Source organism: Felis catus, chromosome C1, assembly GCF_018350175.1.
Source record: "Felis catus isolate Fca126 chromosome C1, F.catus_Fca126_mat1.0, whole genome shotgun sequence".
NCBI classification, from domain to species: Eukaryota; Metazoa; Chordata; class Mammalia; order Carnivora; family Felidae; genus Felis; species Felis catus.
The window spans coordinates 151,071,824-151,088,427 of NC_058375.1; the positions used below are offsets into that span (position 1 = coordinate 151,071,824).

Here is a 16,604-nt window from a genome sequence, read left to right on the forward strand (position 1 = left end):
TCATGTAGACTAGACACACTCTTTGTTACTGCTTTAAACTATAATTCTCTATAATTCTATAATCTATCTATCTATAGACATATCTATATATATCTATAGATCTATCTACCTAGATAGATAGATTTGGAAGGATGGGATATGATATAGATAGATAGATCTATAGATATATATAGATATATAGAATTCTGTAATAGTTCTATAATGATAGAATTATAATCAAGAATTATAGCCTTGAATCACAAGTCCAAGTATAGACACAAAGGAATACAAAGTTTTCTGAAAGCCTACTTTTTGCCTTACTGAGGCAAATGCTTAGTTTTTCTGAAAACTAAAATATGAGTAGTTCTGAAGTGATTCTGTCACTGTCTGTATAATCAGCCTTTATCTAAAACACATAGAGATCTCTCTGAGGCACACATTAGGGTAATAAAAACTTAGAAACATTTCTTTTTTTTTTGAAACATTTCTAATAAGATTCATATACCCAATTAAGTATTGTTGTAAAGTATGCTGTCAGAAATGGTTTTCTAAGCCTGGGCTTATAACACCTCCTTGTGACTCTGTTTTGCTTCTTCATACACTTTGCATAATTATGTGTGTTGAGAATTCTGAAAATATGTATAGACTTCACCAATTTAGAAATAAATCTTCTATCCAGAAGTGAAAAAAAGTGTGAAAGACCTTTATTACTAAGGTTCTCAATCTACTTAGGAACTCTAAAAACTGACAAATTCTAGATAAACAAATCGAAATTCATAGCCATAAATATAGATTTGACATTATTTCAACATATGCAAAAGGGATTTATTTTTTTGTGCAGTAGTACAGAGAGATGCAAAACGATTTCAAGAAATCCAAAAGGGTGAAAATAATATTCTTATTATTAAGAAAAAAATCTCTTCAGCAGGGAATTGCTTGTAAAAAGATTGACTTTTTTCTTTTTAAGATTATAGAATAGGAAGTAAATGGAAAGCGGGTTTTATAGAAACTTGAAAACTAACGTTTCCCTTCGCCATCATAGGGATAGAAATAAGCCCCCTCTTATTTAATATACTTTCACTTTTGAGGCAAAACAGTTGAAATTCCCTCAAAAATGAGCTGATATTTATGTAAAGAAGTCTAAACGAGTCATATTAGATAAGGTTTCTGCTGCCTTAATTGACTTTTCCTTGAGCGTATTACCTTGGTAGTAATCCCAAGGGTTAATTAAATTCAGTATTTCAGTCTGAGTTTCATGTGTGGATCTTCCCCATGTCATAGATTTAATTTGCAAGATAGTGATTTCCCAGCTCCTCTCTTCCCCGAGTCTGTACTATTTTGTTCATAACTTTTTTTAGAGATTTGTGATAATTTGTCGGTCTCACCTCTAAATATGTTAGCTTTACTTTTTTGTGTAATTTTTTCTTGGTGTTTTGCACATTCTCTTAAGGGCCAAGATACAGGATGCTATGGATCCACCATGCATTTTAATGCCACCATGCTGTGTTTAACTTTCACTTTTCATTAAGCATCAAAACTGTGAGAATTAAATGTCTGATTCTGATGTTTCAATAAAAAGTGACAGTTACATTTGGCAAAACAACAGCAAAAAATAATAGAAAAATAATATCTTCTTTAACATTAAAACCCTGAAAAAGATATGGGTAGAAAGTACTCAGAGTAAATATATCAAGAATACTCAAAGAATTCCTTGAAACCAGAAGGACTTTCTAAAAATAAAAATAAGACTTTTGTATTAAATGCTCTGCAAAGTAAAAATATCAGGATATATATTTATCATTTAGGTCATGCATTTGGTTACATTTTGAGACATTTGGATTACAAATTTAATATCGAGTATTATTACCCTACTGATAACATTTACATTTTTAAAAATAATTTGAGACTCTTAGTTTGCTCAGGTGTAGGCTTTTCTCATTCCACTGTGTTCTACTAATAATCTAACTCTATTTCTTTTCCTTAATATATCTTTTCTCCCCCCCCATTATGAATACTTTCCAGTTGTATCTTTTATTTAGGATCTCAAAAGGAATTACAGAGCAGAGGGTCTCTGACTTACTTTCAAAACCATAAATGACTGGAGAACATTTAGATTTGGAAGGATGGGATATGAGTTGATTCTTTAGGCCTGCATAGATTCCAGCTCTCAAAATAATGTACACATGTGTATTGTGAATGATTTTTATTTATGGCTTTTGGAAACCAGTTTTATTGCCTTATAATCTCTTCTTTTTCCAAATGCTGTACTTTTTATTTTCATACATATAATGCTATTATGTGTTTAGATATTTATATGCTTTCATGTTTTTTAAATACTGTGGTCTCATAAGTAAGATACCAAAAATTTTAAAATTATATCTCATAATGTTCTATCTTTGAAGAAAAAAAAACTAGACCTATAATTCTTACACTTGATCTTAGCCAAAAGACCAAGAAGCGATAGACTTATAATTCTTAGAATTACTTGAGAGAAAACATGTTGAAGATTTATGTAGATGACAGAAGTAAACATTGTATAATAAAGATATTTTCCATTGTTCCAAAAAAAAAAATCAAGGTGACTGGACACAGTGATGGTTCTGTTAAGAGGCTATATTGCTACTGAGTTTTGAAATATCGAGAGTTGATATTAACAGCAAAAATATATCTAATATGATGTGTTTAAATTTGTTCTTTCTTATGTTAATTATTTTCAGGCATACTAATTTTTCTCGAAGTTTAATTATGTGCATACTTTTTATGTTTTTGAAATGTAGCTCACCTAATCAACATTTTCTAAATATTTAGCCTTTCTTTCTTCATGTTTTCTATTCCCATGAATAAATGTATTGTTACACATGTATGTAACTTTGTCATTCATCTTTATATTTCTTTATTTTGCTCTGTCTTGTGTCTGTCTCTAACAGGCTCATCTCATCTCTGTACCTCCCTCATCTCCTACCCCTTGGGTACTCTAAATGCGTTGAAGGTTTCTGAGGTAGTGTAAATCAGCTTGGTCTCTAGGTTAATAGTAACGTACCTTTATGTCTTCATCCCAGTTTCCTTCAATACACATGAGTTTCAGTGGATTAAGCAGTAGCAAATAATGGTATACTTGAGCAATGTATTATTCTCCTCCTGATTTGAATTTGGCCACGTAGAAATGTAAAAGTTGCTGTTTGACAATACTTACATACATAATTTATTTAAAGAAGAAGAAAACTATAGGTAAGGGGTTAACTGAGTTAATATAATTCTTAACAGATATTTTGAGAATGTATTTTACAGTTGTGTTTCCATAATGAGATAGTTTAATGACAGTGACATCACTTGAAGTTTAAAAAAAATGGTACTTTTGATATAATCTCATGTTCCTTCCTCACAACTTTATGAAGAGGGAAATGACTATGCCAGTCTCACAATGGACTTAATGAAAAATTTTTGAAGTAACAAGTAGAAAGGCAGAGCTTTCATTTTCTAATTAGTAGTTACTTGAATTACTCTCAGTTTTCTCCTAAGCTTGTCCCACATCTTTTACACTTTACCTTGGAAAAATTCATGGTCTATAACCACTTGTTATCTGGCTGATATATGCTCCCTCTTGGAAGCCCAGAGGAAAAAATGAATTCATGACTCAAAGGAAAATTAATTCAAGCAGTTGCTAAAATGAGTACTACGTATTATGCACTTTAATTAATAAGATGTATGACAAATATTAAAATTTTGGATTTAAGTGGTGAACTAGTTGAGTTTAAAAGCCTAGAAAAATAAACATATATAGGATGAAGTTAGGTGTCTGAAATGTTTACATTGAAATAGTCATGACCATTTCCTAGTTAATACTAATGGTGTCCACTTTTCATTAGTTTTTGGATAATTTACTCTAAATATAATTAGGTTATGAGTCAATAAATGTCTCCTTTTTTTGGATAGTCATCTTCATGCCTCAAAACTATTGACGTAATTATAATAACAGATGTGATTAAATATGGCAATGACATTTATTTATAGGATACATTAATGTGGATAGTGGTCAATGGGCAAAATGAAGGTAATATTAAGAAATAGACAAAAACATGTCTGTTCGCAAGCATTGTGGCATTGTGATTAGAAAAAGTATCATAAAAAAATAGCATTCATAAAGCTTCCACACACATATGTGAGTGCTGATCCTAACTTTATACGATTTTTTTCCTGGCAGTGAAAATATCCTAGCAAATTCTTTGTTATTTTTTTAGAAAACATTTTCACTTTTGGTTGAAGGTACAGTCCTCTACCTGAAAATTGTCATTCTGTGAATTACTATTGTTTGAAACATCAGAGAGAAAATAAGGAATGCCCTTTCAAAACCTCTGCTTTTTCTTTTATAACAGTATTTAAGTTAATAAAAGTTGTCTTGAAATCCAAGCCCTCCCCCTTCTTCTGAAAGTCAATAATTGTTGGAATAAAGTAAAGAGATCATTGTTTACAAAGATAAAGACTATAGTTATAGAATTTATTTTGATTTATGGAATTTTTGGTCATCCAATAGACTATGATTCATAATTTGTTATAATATATATATATATATATATATATATTGGGGAATATAGATGGATCTAGATATAGAACAATATTTTAAGCCCCTTAAAGGCTTCTCTCTTTTCAAAATAACCCAAACTAAACTTGTCATTTTAATTTTTGAATAATAATATCTATACAATTTTTTTGCATCCTGCCAAGTTTTCAGATACTGCCTTGAAGATTAAACATATTTAATGTCTATTGTTTCAGTTTAACAAATTAACATACATATTAAGAAAAAAATTTGGAGTTCTCTTTAAACTTTGCAGGACTGATGATGTGATTAAATATATTTATTACTAATATTTACTACTATTATTTAACAATTACCTCTGAAATGTAAAATATATCAAATTTGTGGTTTATATTTCTACATCATAGGCCAGTAGTTTCTATGCCTTTTTCCTGTGTCAGCATACATTCTGTACACATCTGTAGAATCTAGAACTTGCAAGAAATTTCCTGTCATCATCTACTCTGTCTCCTGCTAATTAAAACTGTCCACTAGGTCATTATCCATATCACTTCAAATAGTCATAGAAATAGAACTCGAATCTCATCCTGATTACCACCTTTATGAGATAATATTTTGTAAAATTTTCATCACCTTAGAACAAGAATAGCATAGAGAACAATGAATCTCAAAATGTTAATATTTATAAGAGGAAATACTAGTGCCCGTGTTTAAAAGATATCACATGAGCTGGAGTTAATTTATAAAATATTCTGCTTTTAAAGTATATATGTGAAAACATAGGCTATCCAGTTTATTCAGATATTAAGTTATGGCACACTGTCTATCCCATAAAATCTCTTTGAAGTTGGTGACTTTGCATTGGGTTGACTCTCTTTTTGCATGTATTTACTGATCGAATTAAATAATTGTCCCTCCATGTAGTTTTAAACCACATGAAATGAATTATTATAAGAAAGCTGATATATGTTTAATTTTTCCATGCCTTGAATGTCACCACTCAATTTTATACAACATTCAGTAAATTTAGGTTTAAATACATCTAATGTTCTAATTCATGAAAATATGGAGAAATGATGTGAAACTGGTGATTGAAGACATCTGTTAGCACAAATGCATTATGTAAAAGGTTTTTTAAGATTACGGTTATTATTTTGAGAATGATAAATGAAATGGCTGCTAATGAAAAGTTCACAGTCATAGCTGCACAGTGCAGTTAGAAATGGGAGAATAAAAATAACTGATGCAGCTTAAGTCTGTTGTTTCTCTGAAGTTCCTATTTTTCTTGGAATATGATATAATCAGGATGTGCACACATAGTTTGAGGTAAATTCACTTGAAAATTCATTTTTAAAATCTTCGCCAAACATATTATTTTACTTTGTTTAGCGAAAGCAGAGAAATATTTAAGTTTTGGAAGAACCTTAAGTCCATTACTTTCTGGCAATATAACAATTTTAAAATAAAAAAAATTGTACCTATTAATAAATGACCACTGCCTGAGAGCCTTAACAGTTCCCAAAACAAAATTATAGTAATATTTGAAAGTAAATTGTTAGTATTTTAAGTCACACTTGGTAATTTCTAGGTAACGAGGAGTAAGTGGGATTTCAGGAGAGAGTTTAAAGAAAAGATCCTATTTGTATATATACTAGGAGTTTAGAGAAGTCCAGATAAGCACAGACTCTAGTAACTAGAAAAGATGAGAGTAAAGGTGAACTTTGAATAAAATTGGGATTTAGGTAGATACAGAGAAGAGGCGGGCAGAGAGGAGAGAGTACTCCTAAGACTGAGGAGAATAAGAGCAGTAATTTGGAGTCATGAGTTATGGTCATAAATATGGTCAAGGCTTCAAAGCTGGTTCGTCATTACTGATTTCCCAGCAAAACTAACAAGTGAGGATAGGGAGCGATTTTGGAAGAAGAAGAAAGACACAAGTGAAATTAAGCAGAGTTAGTTAATTTTTATCATTTAATTGCAGAGTTTGGGCAGATTTCAGATAAGTTGTGATTGAAAAAGATGTTTCATATTTAGTGAACTGGAATTTAAATACACATTGTCACATCCCCTCCTCTACTGTCCATTTATTTAACTAATGTCATAATCTTCCTAATGGGAAAAAGACTACAAAGTAATGAGGTTGCTGGTTGGTGTTAATGGAAGACTAATGCAATTCAAGATTATTGATCTTTTCCCATGCAGACCAATATCAGTACGCTTATATAATTGTGTAGTAACAAGGATAAAATCATATTCAAAGTGTTAGTACTGAGTAAGGGAAGGGTATTTCTAATTGGACCTCTCATATAGAAGTCTCTAAGTGTTATTGTCAAAGAATTTTTTCTCATTGTTTTTTTCAGATGCACTAGAAGTCATCAATAAGTTGTGTACTTTTCAGATATTTCCCTTAAAAAAAATTTTACATTTAAAATTCTTCAGGTTGAGCTTAAGTCATAATAGATACCTGTCCTTTCATGAATATATGTCATCTATACCTGTCATTAGTTTTGGATGAAATTTAGAAATCAGTGATGTTTCCAAACCAGGATTAGATTTAAATATTTTGTAGCTGATTTTCTTTATAGAGAATAACTTTTAGTTATTGAATTTTAATCTAAGAATTGGCTTTCTTTTTCTTGACTGAATTCTCCCATTTCTATCTGTAACTAATAAATGAGAGTTTTGTATTGATATAGATCTATTTATATTGACCTTTCATGCTTACCTCATAAACTCATTAAGAAACCTCTGTTAGCCTAGATTAATTCATTTTTCACTCAATCTGTCTAGAATTCTGTAAGTAATTGTTTGTATTCTGTAATAACAATTTCTTTTAGCAGGTCAGGTTGTTTCTCCTCAGTCTGCTCCAGCCTGTGTTGAAAATAAAAATGATGTGAGCAGAGAAAACAGCACTGTTGACTTTAGCAAGGTAAGCTTTTCTCTCATTTAAGTAAGCTGCTGAATTATTACTAGACATTACTACCCACTTTAAGAGGTGTTGACACAACTTTTTGCATGCGCTGTTTTGGTTTCTTAGCCAAAGCTTGATCCTGTAATAGATGATGTTAGCATTTAAGTTCACATGTAACATTTTGCTTATTCACAAAACCAAATGTGTAAGTTTTATGTACCATCTTCAGGTTTCAGCCACTTGGTATAATGTATCTCCTGTAGAAAGAAAGATGACTTCACAGACAATATCACAGAAGTTTATTGATGAAGAGTTTTGCTGGTTATTCTTTTTCAAAATCATTTTTCCTCTGTGGAAAAACAAATCACATAAAGATTCATCATGGTAATATAGCAAGGCATCAGTGTAGGGAAACACTAGAATATAATAAGGCAACAGAATTTTGAATAAAAACATGATAAAAACTGCCTCTGTTGGGGGATACATCTAAGTAGAGACAATTCAAGTGAAATCATTTACCTGAACGTATTCTAAGAAAATAGAATACATGTGATTTTGGTCAGCAAATTCTTGACATTGTATATGTGCTATTGTAGGTTATGGCAAACTAACGCTTGAACAGGAAAGAGGAGTTTCCCTGTTAACGAAAACTAAAGAGAGTCAACAATCCTCTTTATCTGAGTGGCTGAAACAGTCCTAACCCAGAGTGATTTCTTTTCCCCCTAAAATGCTTAGCAATGGCAATCACTTTAAGAGTGGGGGGAGGTGGGAAAGGGAGGCAGAGCAGAGGAAGTTGCCTGCGTCAAGCTTCTGAAGATTAATGGCCATCAGCTCCTTGCTGCTGTTTCAGAATGCCTCTGCCAGTGCCCAAGTGGCCTAGGTCTAGTCATGTGCATGTTCTCCCTCTGGTGCCTGGCGAAGTCTCCGTGGGAGCATGGTGTACCAGCTTAAGTCTGTTAATTATGCGTGCAGGGACTGGGAGGCCAACAAAAGGGGCATACTAGTCCCTGTGGGATGAAACAAAGGCATGAAAAAGGACCTCCACACCAGCAAGAGAGAGAGGTGAGGGCACACTCGGGCTATGTTTCTCCAGTGGTTCAAAGCTCATTTCACCGTATGGAGGCATGTGATTCAAATATTAAGCCAGTTCAAATGTATTCCATTTGCCGCTCCAAAAAACACATCTTTTTAAAGCATCACATCTTCATTCATCTGCAAGTTGGAACAAAATTGTCAGAAACTGCCATATATTTAATTTCTGAAATTCTTCATTTGAAACAATATCTTAAAAGCAGTGACATAAAAAGTTGCTTACCTATTTATGCAGGCACTCACAGTATAACAAGGGCATATTTAACATTCTCAAAAACAAGGATAATAAATCACATCCTTTCAAATAAACTACCTTTTAACTTGTTTAAAGGATATAACCCCTTGACACTGCATTTTATATCTCCATATCATTTTGCTTTTAGTTCTCTGACCTATCTTTGCAGCCTTCACCAATGCTTTATCACATTTGAAAGCAAATGAATACTGCCCGTTGGAGACAGTAGTCTTATGTTCAGGTCCCCCAAAACAATTAGAACTACAGAAGAGAGAAAAGATATACATTCTTTCCTTTAACCCTTTTCTTCCTTATTACATTTCCAATGTCTGGTCCATTTCATCTTTTAACAGGCAAGTGAAATTTTTATAGCCCTCTACTCAGTGCCAACCATCTATATTCCTCAGTGTTTCGTGCATATATATCATGGGGCACTGGAAAGAACGTGGCTTTTGAGGAAGAGAATCAGTTCATGAATTCTAACTCCAGCGTTTATAAGCGATCTGATCTTGGAGAAGTTCTCTGAACTTCAGCTTCCTTATTTGTAAAATAAGAATAACAGTACCTGTTTATAATTTTGTTGTAAAGATTAAATGAGAATATATACACAGAGCCTGGCAGAGTGCTGAGCATATAGTAGATGTTCAGTAAAATGTGGCTGCTGTAGTTGTTGTTAATATTAGTGGAAATAGTAGTATCAAAAATAAATACTAGACCAGAATATAATATATTTTGGCCTTCTCTGGATGTCTCATGCCTTGAACAGTGCTTGAGATGTATTTGTTGAATAAATCCTATGAGATTTAATAGAATTTAAGCCTTTAGTTCTGGAACTTTTTTCCAAGTAATACTTTTTACCTTATAAACTGGGAGGGCGGAGTAATAGGGTTGGGGAAAATCACATGTGATCCATCATTATGGAAATAAATTTTCATGCCAGATTTTATAGGTACATGAGGTAAAGTTTTTTTGTTTTTGTTCTGTTTTGTTTGTTGTTATTTTTAGCTCTAATGACTTCACTTTGATAGTGAATTTGCTCAAAGCTCGGCTAGTCTCCAGGTTACTGTGTCTATGTAAATATTTAAGCTTTAATGTTTAGATTCCAAAACCCATTAGAATTTTGAGATGTTAAGGACATGTGACTTGATCCTATATCTTTGGTATATTCCATCTACATTAAAAATAATTTTTTTAATGTTTATTTTTGAGAGAGAAAGAGACAGAGCGTGAGCAGGGGAGGGCCAGAGAGAGAGGGAGACACAGAATCTGAAGCAGGCTCCAGGCTCTGAGCTGTCAGCACAGAGCCTGACACGGGGCTCGAACTCATGAACTGCAAGATCATGACCTGAGCCGAAGTCAGACGCTTAACCAACTAAGCCATTCAAGTGCCCTCAATCTACATATTTTTAACCCTTCCAATGGATAAGCTCACTAAATTCATTAACTTAAGGAATGTTTTTGAACATAATCTGAGTTATCAGGTTTTTGCTTCCCATAATGCTTTTAAAAAGCAGATGTGTGAAAACACTCCATATCTCTTTGTTTTTTAAACTGACATGGAGATGACTATTTTAGTGTTTCTCAGATGTTGGTAATGTTTCTTTTATTTCAAAAGATCCAAAGAGGACTTCATATTATTTTCTATGTAGAGAGAACTTTCCTCTGCATCTGTCTTTAGTATGTGAAACGTACTACAGTGAGTTGGATTATTAAATCCCTGAACAGTAGAAAACCTTGGAAATCTTCTCATTTAGAAAGTGAGAAAGCTGAATCCCAGAGAGAGTAAGAGAGCTGCTCAAGATCACTGGCTGGTTAGTGTCACAACACCATTTCTCCCCCAGAGAATCCCTATTAATTTTCTTGTGCTTTCTATAATGGCCTTAAGACTTAAGCTTTCTCCCTGAAGTCCCATCAGCATTTCCTTCCTGCCTCAGCATGTGGCTTGTCCAGACACTTCTTGTTTCACCATGATCTTCTGTCTAACCTTGTTCCCTAGAGATATACCTGTTTCTCACCCACAGCTTAAGTACAAAATGCCCAGCATAAAGCATCTTTCCCTTCTCAGCATAAAGGTCTGGAGAGCCCAGAAGCCTGAGTGTACATCCATATTCATAAGAGTATAGCTTGATTTCTTCAAGGCCCTGTTCAGAGAACAAGAAAATCCCAGGGTTTCTTTATGCTCATTCCAAGTGTTTGAGTCCACTTGAGGATTGTCTTGGAGACAATAGTTATATTAAAAGGTTTGATTGTCAGATAAGGTTCTTATGAACTGTATATTAGCACAAATACAAAAATATAGGGCTAATCCAGGAACAATATAATATGTAATTGTATAATGCAATAATATAATTAGATGATGTGTTATATAATCTCTTACCCCCAAATATATGACTACTCCAAGAATAATAGAATGTAATGAGTATAATATAATGGCTACTCCAGATAAGCTATAAGTTATTACATTTCAAAGCAAAAGATAAATTTGCTAAACCTCAAATTCTGTGTATTTTAATGTTTTTTCTAAACAACAGACATAAATCAAGATATATTAGGTATTATGTAATACAAAAATAATTCAAATGCTAGGACCATATATTTCCTTTTGTAAATTTGACTATTTTTAGCACACTATGTACTCCTTAATTAATTAAATTGCATCTTAAGGCATTTATTTGTATGATTGCCACCAGTCTGAGGCACAGACTTCAATAGTGAAGCCTATGACATTTGCCAAACAATAAATAAACTTATAGAAAGTTTTGGGTGGAATTTAAATTTCTCAGTAAAGTTATGATGGCTATTACCAATATAATTCCTATTTATCATTTGTAGATTTTCTTAAAGAGCTTTTTTCTTAGTTTAAATTTTGTTCCAGTGTATTAACATTGTATAATTGTTATTTCCATTGGGAGAAAAAAACTTTGTTGTTTGTTAGGCTCTAAAAGACTTATGAAGATGAAAATATACTATGTTTTTCTCACAGGGCTAATAGTGTATCTTTTATTCCCTTGAAAATGTATGCATTATCATAAAATTGTAAAGCATTACCAATTTAAAGCATTTTCAAAGTGTGCATTTCTTCTAGCTAGAAAAATAGATACAAAAATATGATAAAAATTCCCATGAAATTTAACCTTCCAGTATTAAGGTAAATAAATACTTTGTATCTATAAATTAAGGATTCTATAAAAGGAAAATATTTAGCATAATATGATATCCCAATGTATATGTTTTATGAGTTTACAGATTTATATTTGGAAGTATATTTGTAGTTTGAAAATTTTGCAATTTATAATACTTGTCATAATTTTTTATAGGCAGTTTTGGTTTGTTAAATCATTTTTCTTTTTCTTTAAAATAGAACATTGGTTCTGTTTACTATTTTTGGTGGAGTACTGAAGATTATTTTTATGTTTAATCCTTGTGATAAAATGTATACGTCACATAATAGGATTTATGTTTTATGACACTCATATCTTACAGAAAAATTAAGTAGTTATAATCCTTCCAAATAGCTATGCTGAGGTCTTGATTTCTGAAAGCAACATATTAAATGTCGTCACTACAGTCTGGTAGTGGACTTCCTAAGGTCCTCATCCAAAAGTTTTAATTTTTTTCATTGTAAACTTCTCAGAAAAAATCTTTTCAAATCATTAAATTTGCAAAAGAAAAAAATCCAAGCCTCACCTATATTTACTGAAGCTCTTTTCTCTCTTCGCACCTATTCCGACTTTGATCTTGGGCCCCCGTTTCATTCACATGAGAGCATAAACCAGTTACTATAGCAGATATACTCTTACTCTCCCTACAAAAAGGTATCTATAAAAAGCAACTCAAATGAATTAGAAACAAGAAATAGGCCTTGTGAAATTGACTTTAAAGTCATTGCTTAGTTTTCACTGAGGCCCTGTCCATTAAAAATTGATATTTACTTTTGAGAGTGTTTTACAATCATTTTTCAGACTTCGCCTTTTAAGCATTTTTTCTTGTAAATGATCGCTTTTGTTTTGTGTTCATTCATTTCAACCACAGACATCTCATATCAGAAATTCAACTCTGCCCGTTCAGCAACGTCAAATGTTAATACATTTATTGTTTTCTTTACTTTGCTATATTTAAATTCTAATGTCTGATGAGAAATGAAAATTGAAGAGTGGTCAGGCCAAGTATAGAATGTGAAGGATATAGAAAAACTAGAAGAAAGATAGACTAAAATCATAATTTATACTGTGAAGAGAAACATGATTATATTTCTTTTGAAATAGGCATATTTTGAGTATTAGTTGAAATATTTTGTCACAAAATTAAGATAATGTAATCTAAAAATATTTAAGCCTATTGGCAAATACTAATTAAATGATGATTAAAATATATTCATCTAAATTGAGCACATATGCTTTTCTCCCTAAAAATTTCAAGATTGCTGATGCTGAAGAAGCTTCTTTTAAAAACATTGAATAGAGAAACTAGAGTATTCACCTTCTATATGAGAACTTCGAAAAACACACAAGAAGAAAGTTATTATTTTTAAAGGGCAAATGAGATGTTTATGTTAAAACTTGATTTACATATTATTTATATAAGTTGTATTTATTTCACCTATGTTTATTGATGGGTTACCACTTGTGAAGCACTGTGCTGGGATATGACTTAGCAAATTTTGGTTTATCTTATTTTACTTTGTGATGCTCTCAGGTTGATCTGCATTTTATGAAAAAGATTCCTCCAGGTGCTGAAGCTTCAAACATCTTAGTTGGGGAATTGGAATTCTTGGATCGAACTGTGGTTGCGTTTGTGAGGTTGTCTCCTGCTGTATTGCTTCAAGGCCTGGCTGAAGTCCCAATTCCAACCAGGTAAAAAGTATAAGAGCATCTTTTGCATTTTTCTGAAACCATTTTTTTTTTTGGTAAAAGAAATTGTCCAAAACTAAAACAAGAAAACAAAGAGTAAATAAGTATAATTTCCTCTGAAAGTTCTCCTAGAAATGAATGTGAAATGCACAAAATTGTTCCTTCTTGTTTGTTGAAGAGGAGAAAAATACTTTAAAAATTATTCTGTTCTTTCCTCCTTTCTCTCAAACTCCGATGTTTTCTGTTAGGCATGCTCCTCATCTCTGAATACCCTGGTCAATATCACCATACAAATCCTTTCTTATAATGTTGATAAAAAGGGTAAAGTGTTGGGCTGTCCTCAAGGATTGCAATGTGGCTAAAAATTGATTGTGGGCTAAAGAGAGGATCCTGTATATGAGTGTGATCAGACTCAGAAAGGTAAAAGTTTCATAGCTTATGCTTGAATTAGTATGCCTTCCAAATACATGCAAGTGCCATCATTAAGAGAGGCCTTGCTCTATCTAATGTGTGTATCTATCTAGTGTGTATTTCCATCCCAGGCATATATGTGTTTCCCATGCAGAGTCTGAAGAATTATTGGTAGTAGCATCATGGTACTGTTGTTGAAGTCAAATCAAAAGTGCAAATTTAATTTGATTACCTAAACATATTTTTCATTCAACTATACATAGAGACTAACAACTTAAGGATAATACAAACTGAATTACATTGTTTATAGTTTATCTCTATTTTATAAATAAAATATATGTCCATGGGCAAAACTGTGGAAAAAAGAAAAGAACATTAACTTCAGCATGTTAGGTTCCTAGCGATTCATTCAGTGGACCTTGTTTTCTTCCCTTTCCCTCCCATTAAATGTGATTCCTGTATACAGACAGCTACTTACTCCATCTGCATTCATATAGCAAAACATACTTAAGGAGGGCCCCATTTCCCCCATGATTGGTGCCCTCTGATTGATGCAACTGTTCCAGATGCTGTTAGTATCCTTCCACTTCCAAACACTGAATGCCTCAGCCAATTTAAAAATGATGAAAAGTTCAGGTTCTTGGTTTGTAAAATACGTTTCCTCCATGGATCTTTGGCCTTAACTAAAAACATAGCATATTATATCACTCTGTGCTTTGCTGGTGGATAAAATATTCCAAAAATGTGGACTAGTTTAGCCAGGAGAAGCCTCATTTCATAAGAGCTCAGCAAAGGGAAGTGGGATCTGGTGACCCCATCCCTGAATCTGTGACAGGAACAGATTTGAGGCAGGAACCTGGTTACCATTCAGGTTGTAGGAAGAAGTGTCCGTTCATCCTGTGGGAGGGTTCCCAAGACTTCTGATACATGCCAACTTTTATTAAAAAGAGGGAAGAAAACTTGAGCACATTAACGTGGCATCTGACTCTGATTAGACCGCATTTTTTCTATATACAACTTGCAACCTATTCAGAGTTTCTGGGAATTTGGACTTGAGGTGTCAGATATCAGATTTACTAATTGTAGAGGTATTATTTTAGTAGTTTAAAATTCCTTTTCAGTCCTCCAAGCAGTGAATTCTTGTTCCACCATTTAGGAAGGTGTCTGATGAAATTCTGCGTCAATGATGGCTATTTATGACAATGATAGTTCCTGTATTTCAAAGGAGAGAAAAGAAAAATTCCCAGGAGTAGAGAAAAGCCTTAATGGGGTTACATACCCTCACTTTGAAAACTGTCAAGGTTTAGGTGACCTCATTTCATACTGACATAGCAAAATATGTGTAGAGAACAATGGAGGAAAAATTAGGGGCACAGTAGAGCCACTGTGTAAGGGAGAGATTAAAAAGACTAGACTATTTAGTTTGGAAAGGTGAAAAATGGAAGAAGATTAGTTAGACAAGTAGAATAAAGAAAGCTGTTCAAGGTTCCTAATTATTCTTTCTTCGGAGGACAAAGTGCACACCATGAATATAATAGCACACATAGTAAAAATGTCAGAAAATAATTTTTTAGGACTTTATAAATAGCCCATGAAGTGGAAACCTGAAAAACAGCAAGATGTACATAGGTTATAAAATTTCTTAAAAGTATTATAGTTGATAAAGCACCTGCCACCACAGTAAGCTGGTCCTCTTTTAAATGTGTAGTAGACATTTCTGTATAGTAGAAATTGACTTGGGTTCAGGTAAAACTAACACAAAAAAATCGATGTCAGACTCTCTAAGACTGTGCAATATATGCTTCGTGTAAAAACATATACAATCTTTAAAGTTTATAGTTAAATGAAAGGTAGGAGTATAGTATCTGATTTGGTATACCTTATAAAGCTATTTAGTCTTCACACGTAAGAACATAAACCATTTAGCAAATTAATACCACTGAATTATATTGCAGAATATAGGGCATTTTAAAATTTTCTCAATTTCTCTGCAGCATTGACCTTTTTCAGAGACAATTGCCAGAGTCCTCCAAAACTAGAGCGTGTATAGATTTCTTCAAAAGCTCCAGTTGTGACGATGAGTTTGCTAGACTTTCAGTCTAATTTAGATGGAATATCACAATGTAGCCAGTATTTATATTCCTCCATAATTGGAATTAACAGATCATTAACTCCCTGTTTCTTCTGCCTAATTTATCTTTTGATTCCTGACAATTTTTTTTATTTAATGTAAATTGCACATATCACTGCTATTTTTTGACCATGTTCTTTCTTTGTTTATACTATTATGTTACCTTTTTCCTCTTTACCCGATGCTACAATTTGAATATTAGTGAGTTCTCTTCCTTATAATTCAGAAAAGCTTAATCATATTTTAGTTTTCTCACCTTCCTCCTCTAAGGATTATACAATCCTTAAGATTCTCACTATCATGTAGGCTCTAAGGGTAACTATATGGGAAAATACTGAGATCAAAATAACCATGGATTCCCATTGCTTAGGGATCTTAAGCATAAGTGGAAATCATCTTAAACTGTTTCCAAACAATAATAAACTGTGAAAAAATATGTAAGTATTTTACATCAAATC

At 32.6% G+C, this 16,604-nt stretch overlaps 1 protein-coding gene across 8 annotated transcripts in view; it reads left to right on the plus strand.

Annotated features, from left to right (window-relative positions):
* SLC4A10 (solute carrier family 4 member 10) overlaps positions 1 to 16,604 on the plus strand; it is a 314,478-nt gene that overhangs the window by 201,345 nt on the left and 96,529 nt on the right. For 5 of the 8 annotated variants that reach the window (XM_045033870.1, XM_019838163.3, XM_019838161.3 and 2 more), the window contains exons 7-9: positions 7,354 to 7,445; positions 8,400 to 8,489; positions 13,450 to 13,607. In XM_045033870.1, coding sequence (XP_044889805.1) covers positions 7,354 to 7,445; positions 8,400 to 8,489; positions 13,450 to 13,607 — 340 coding nt within the window. The remainder of the gene's footprint in view (positions 1 to 7,353; positions 7,446 to 8,399; positions 8,490 to 13,449; positions 13,608 to 16,604) is intronic. The other 3 variants (XM_019838162.3, XM_019838167.3, XM_011285348.3) reach the window with 3 other exon arrangements.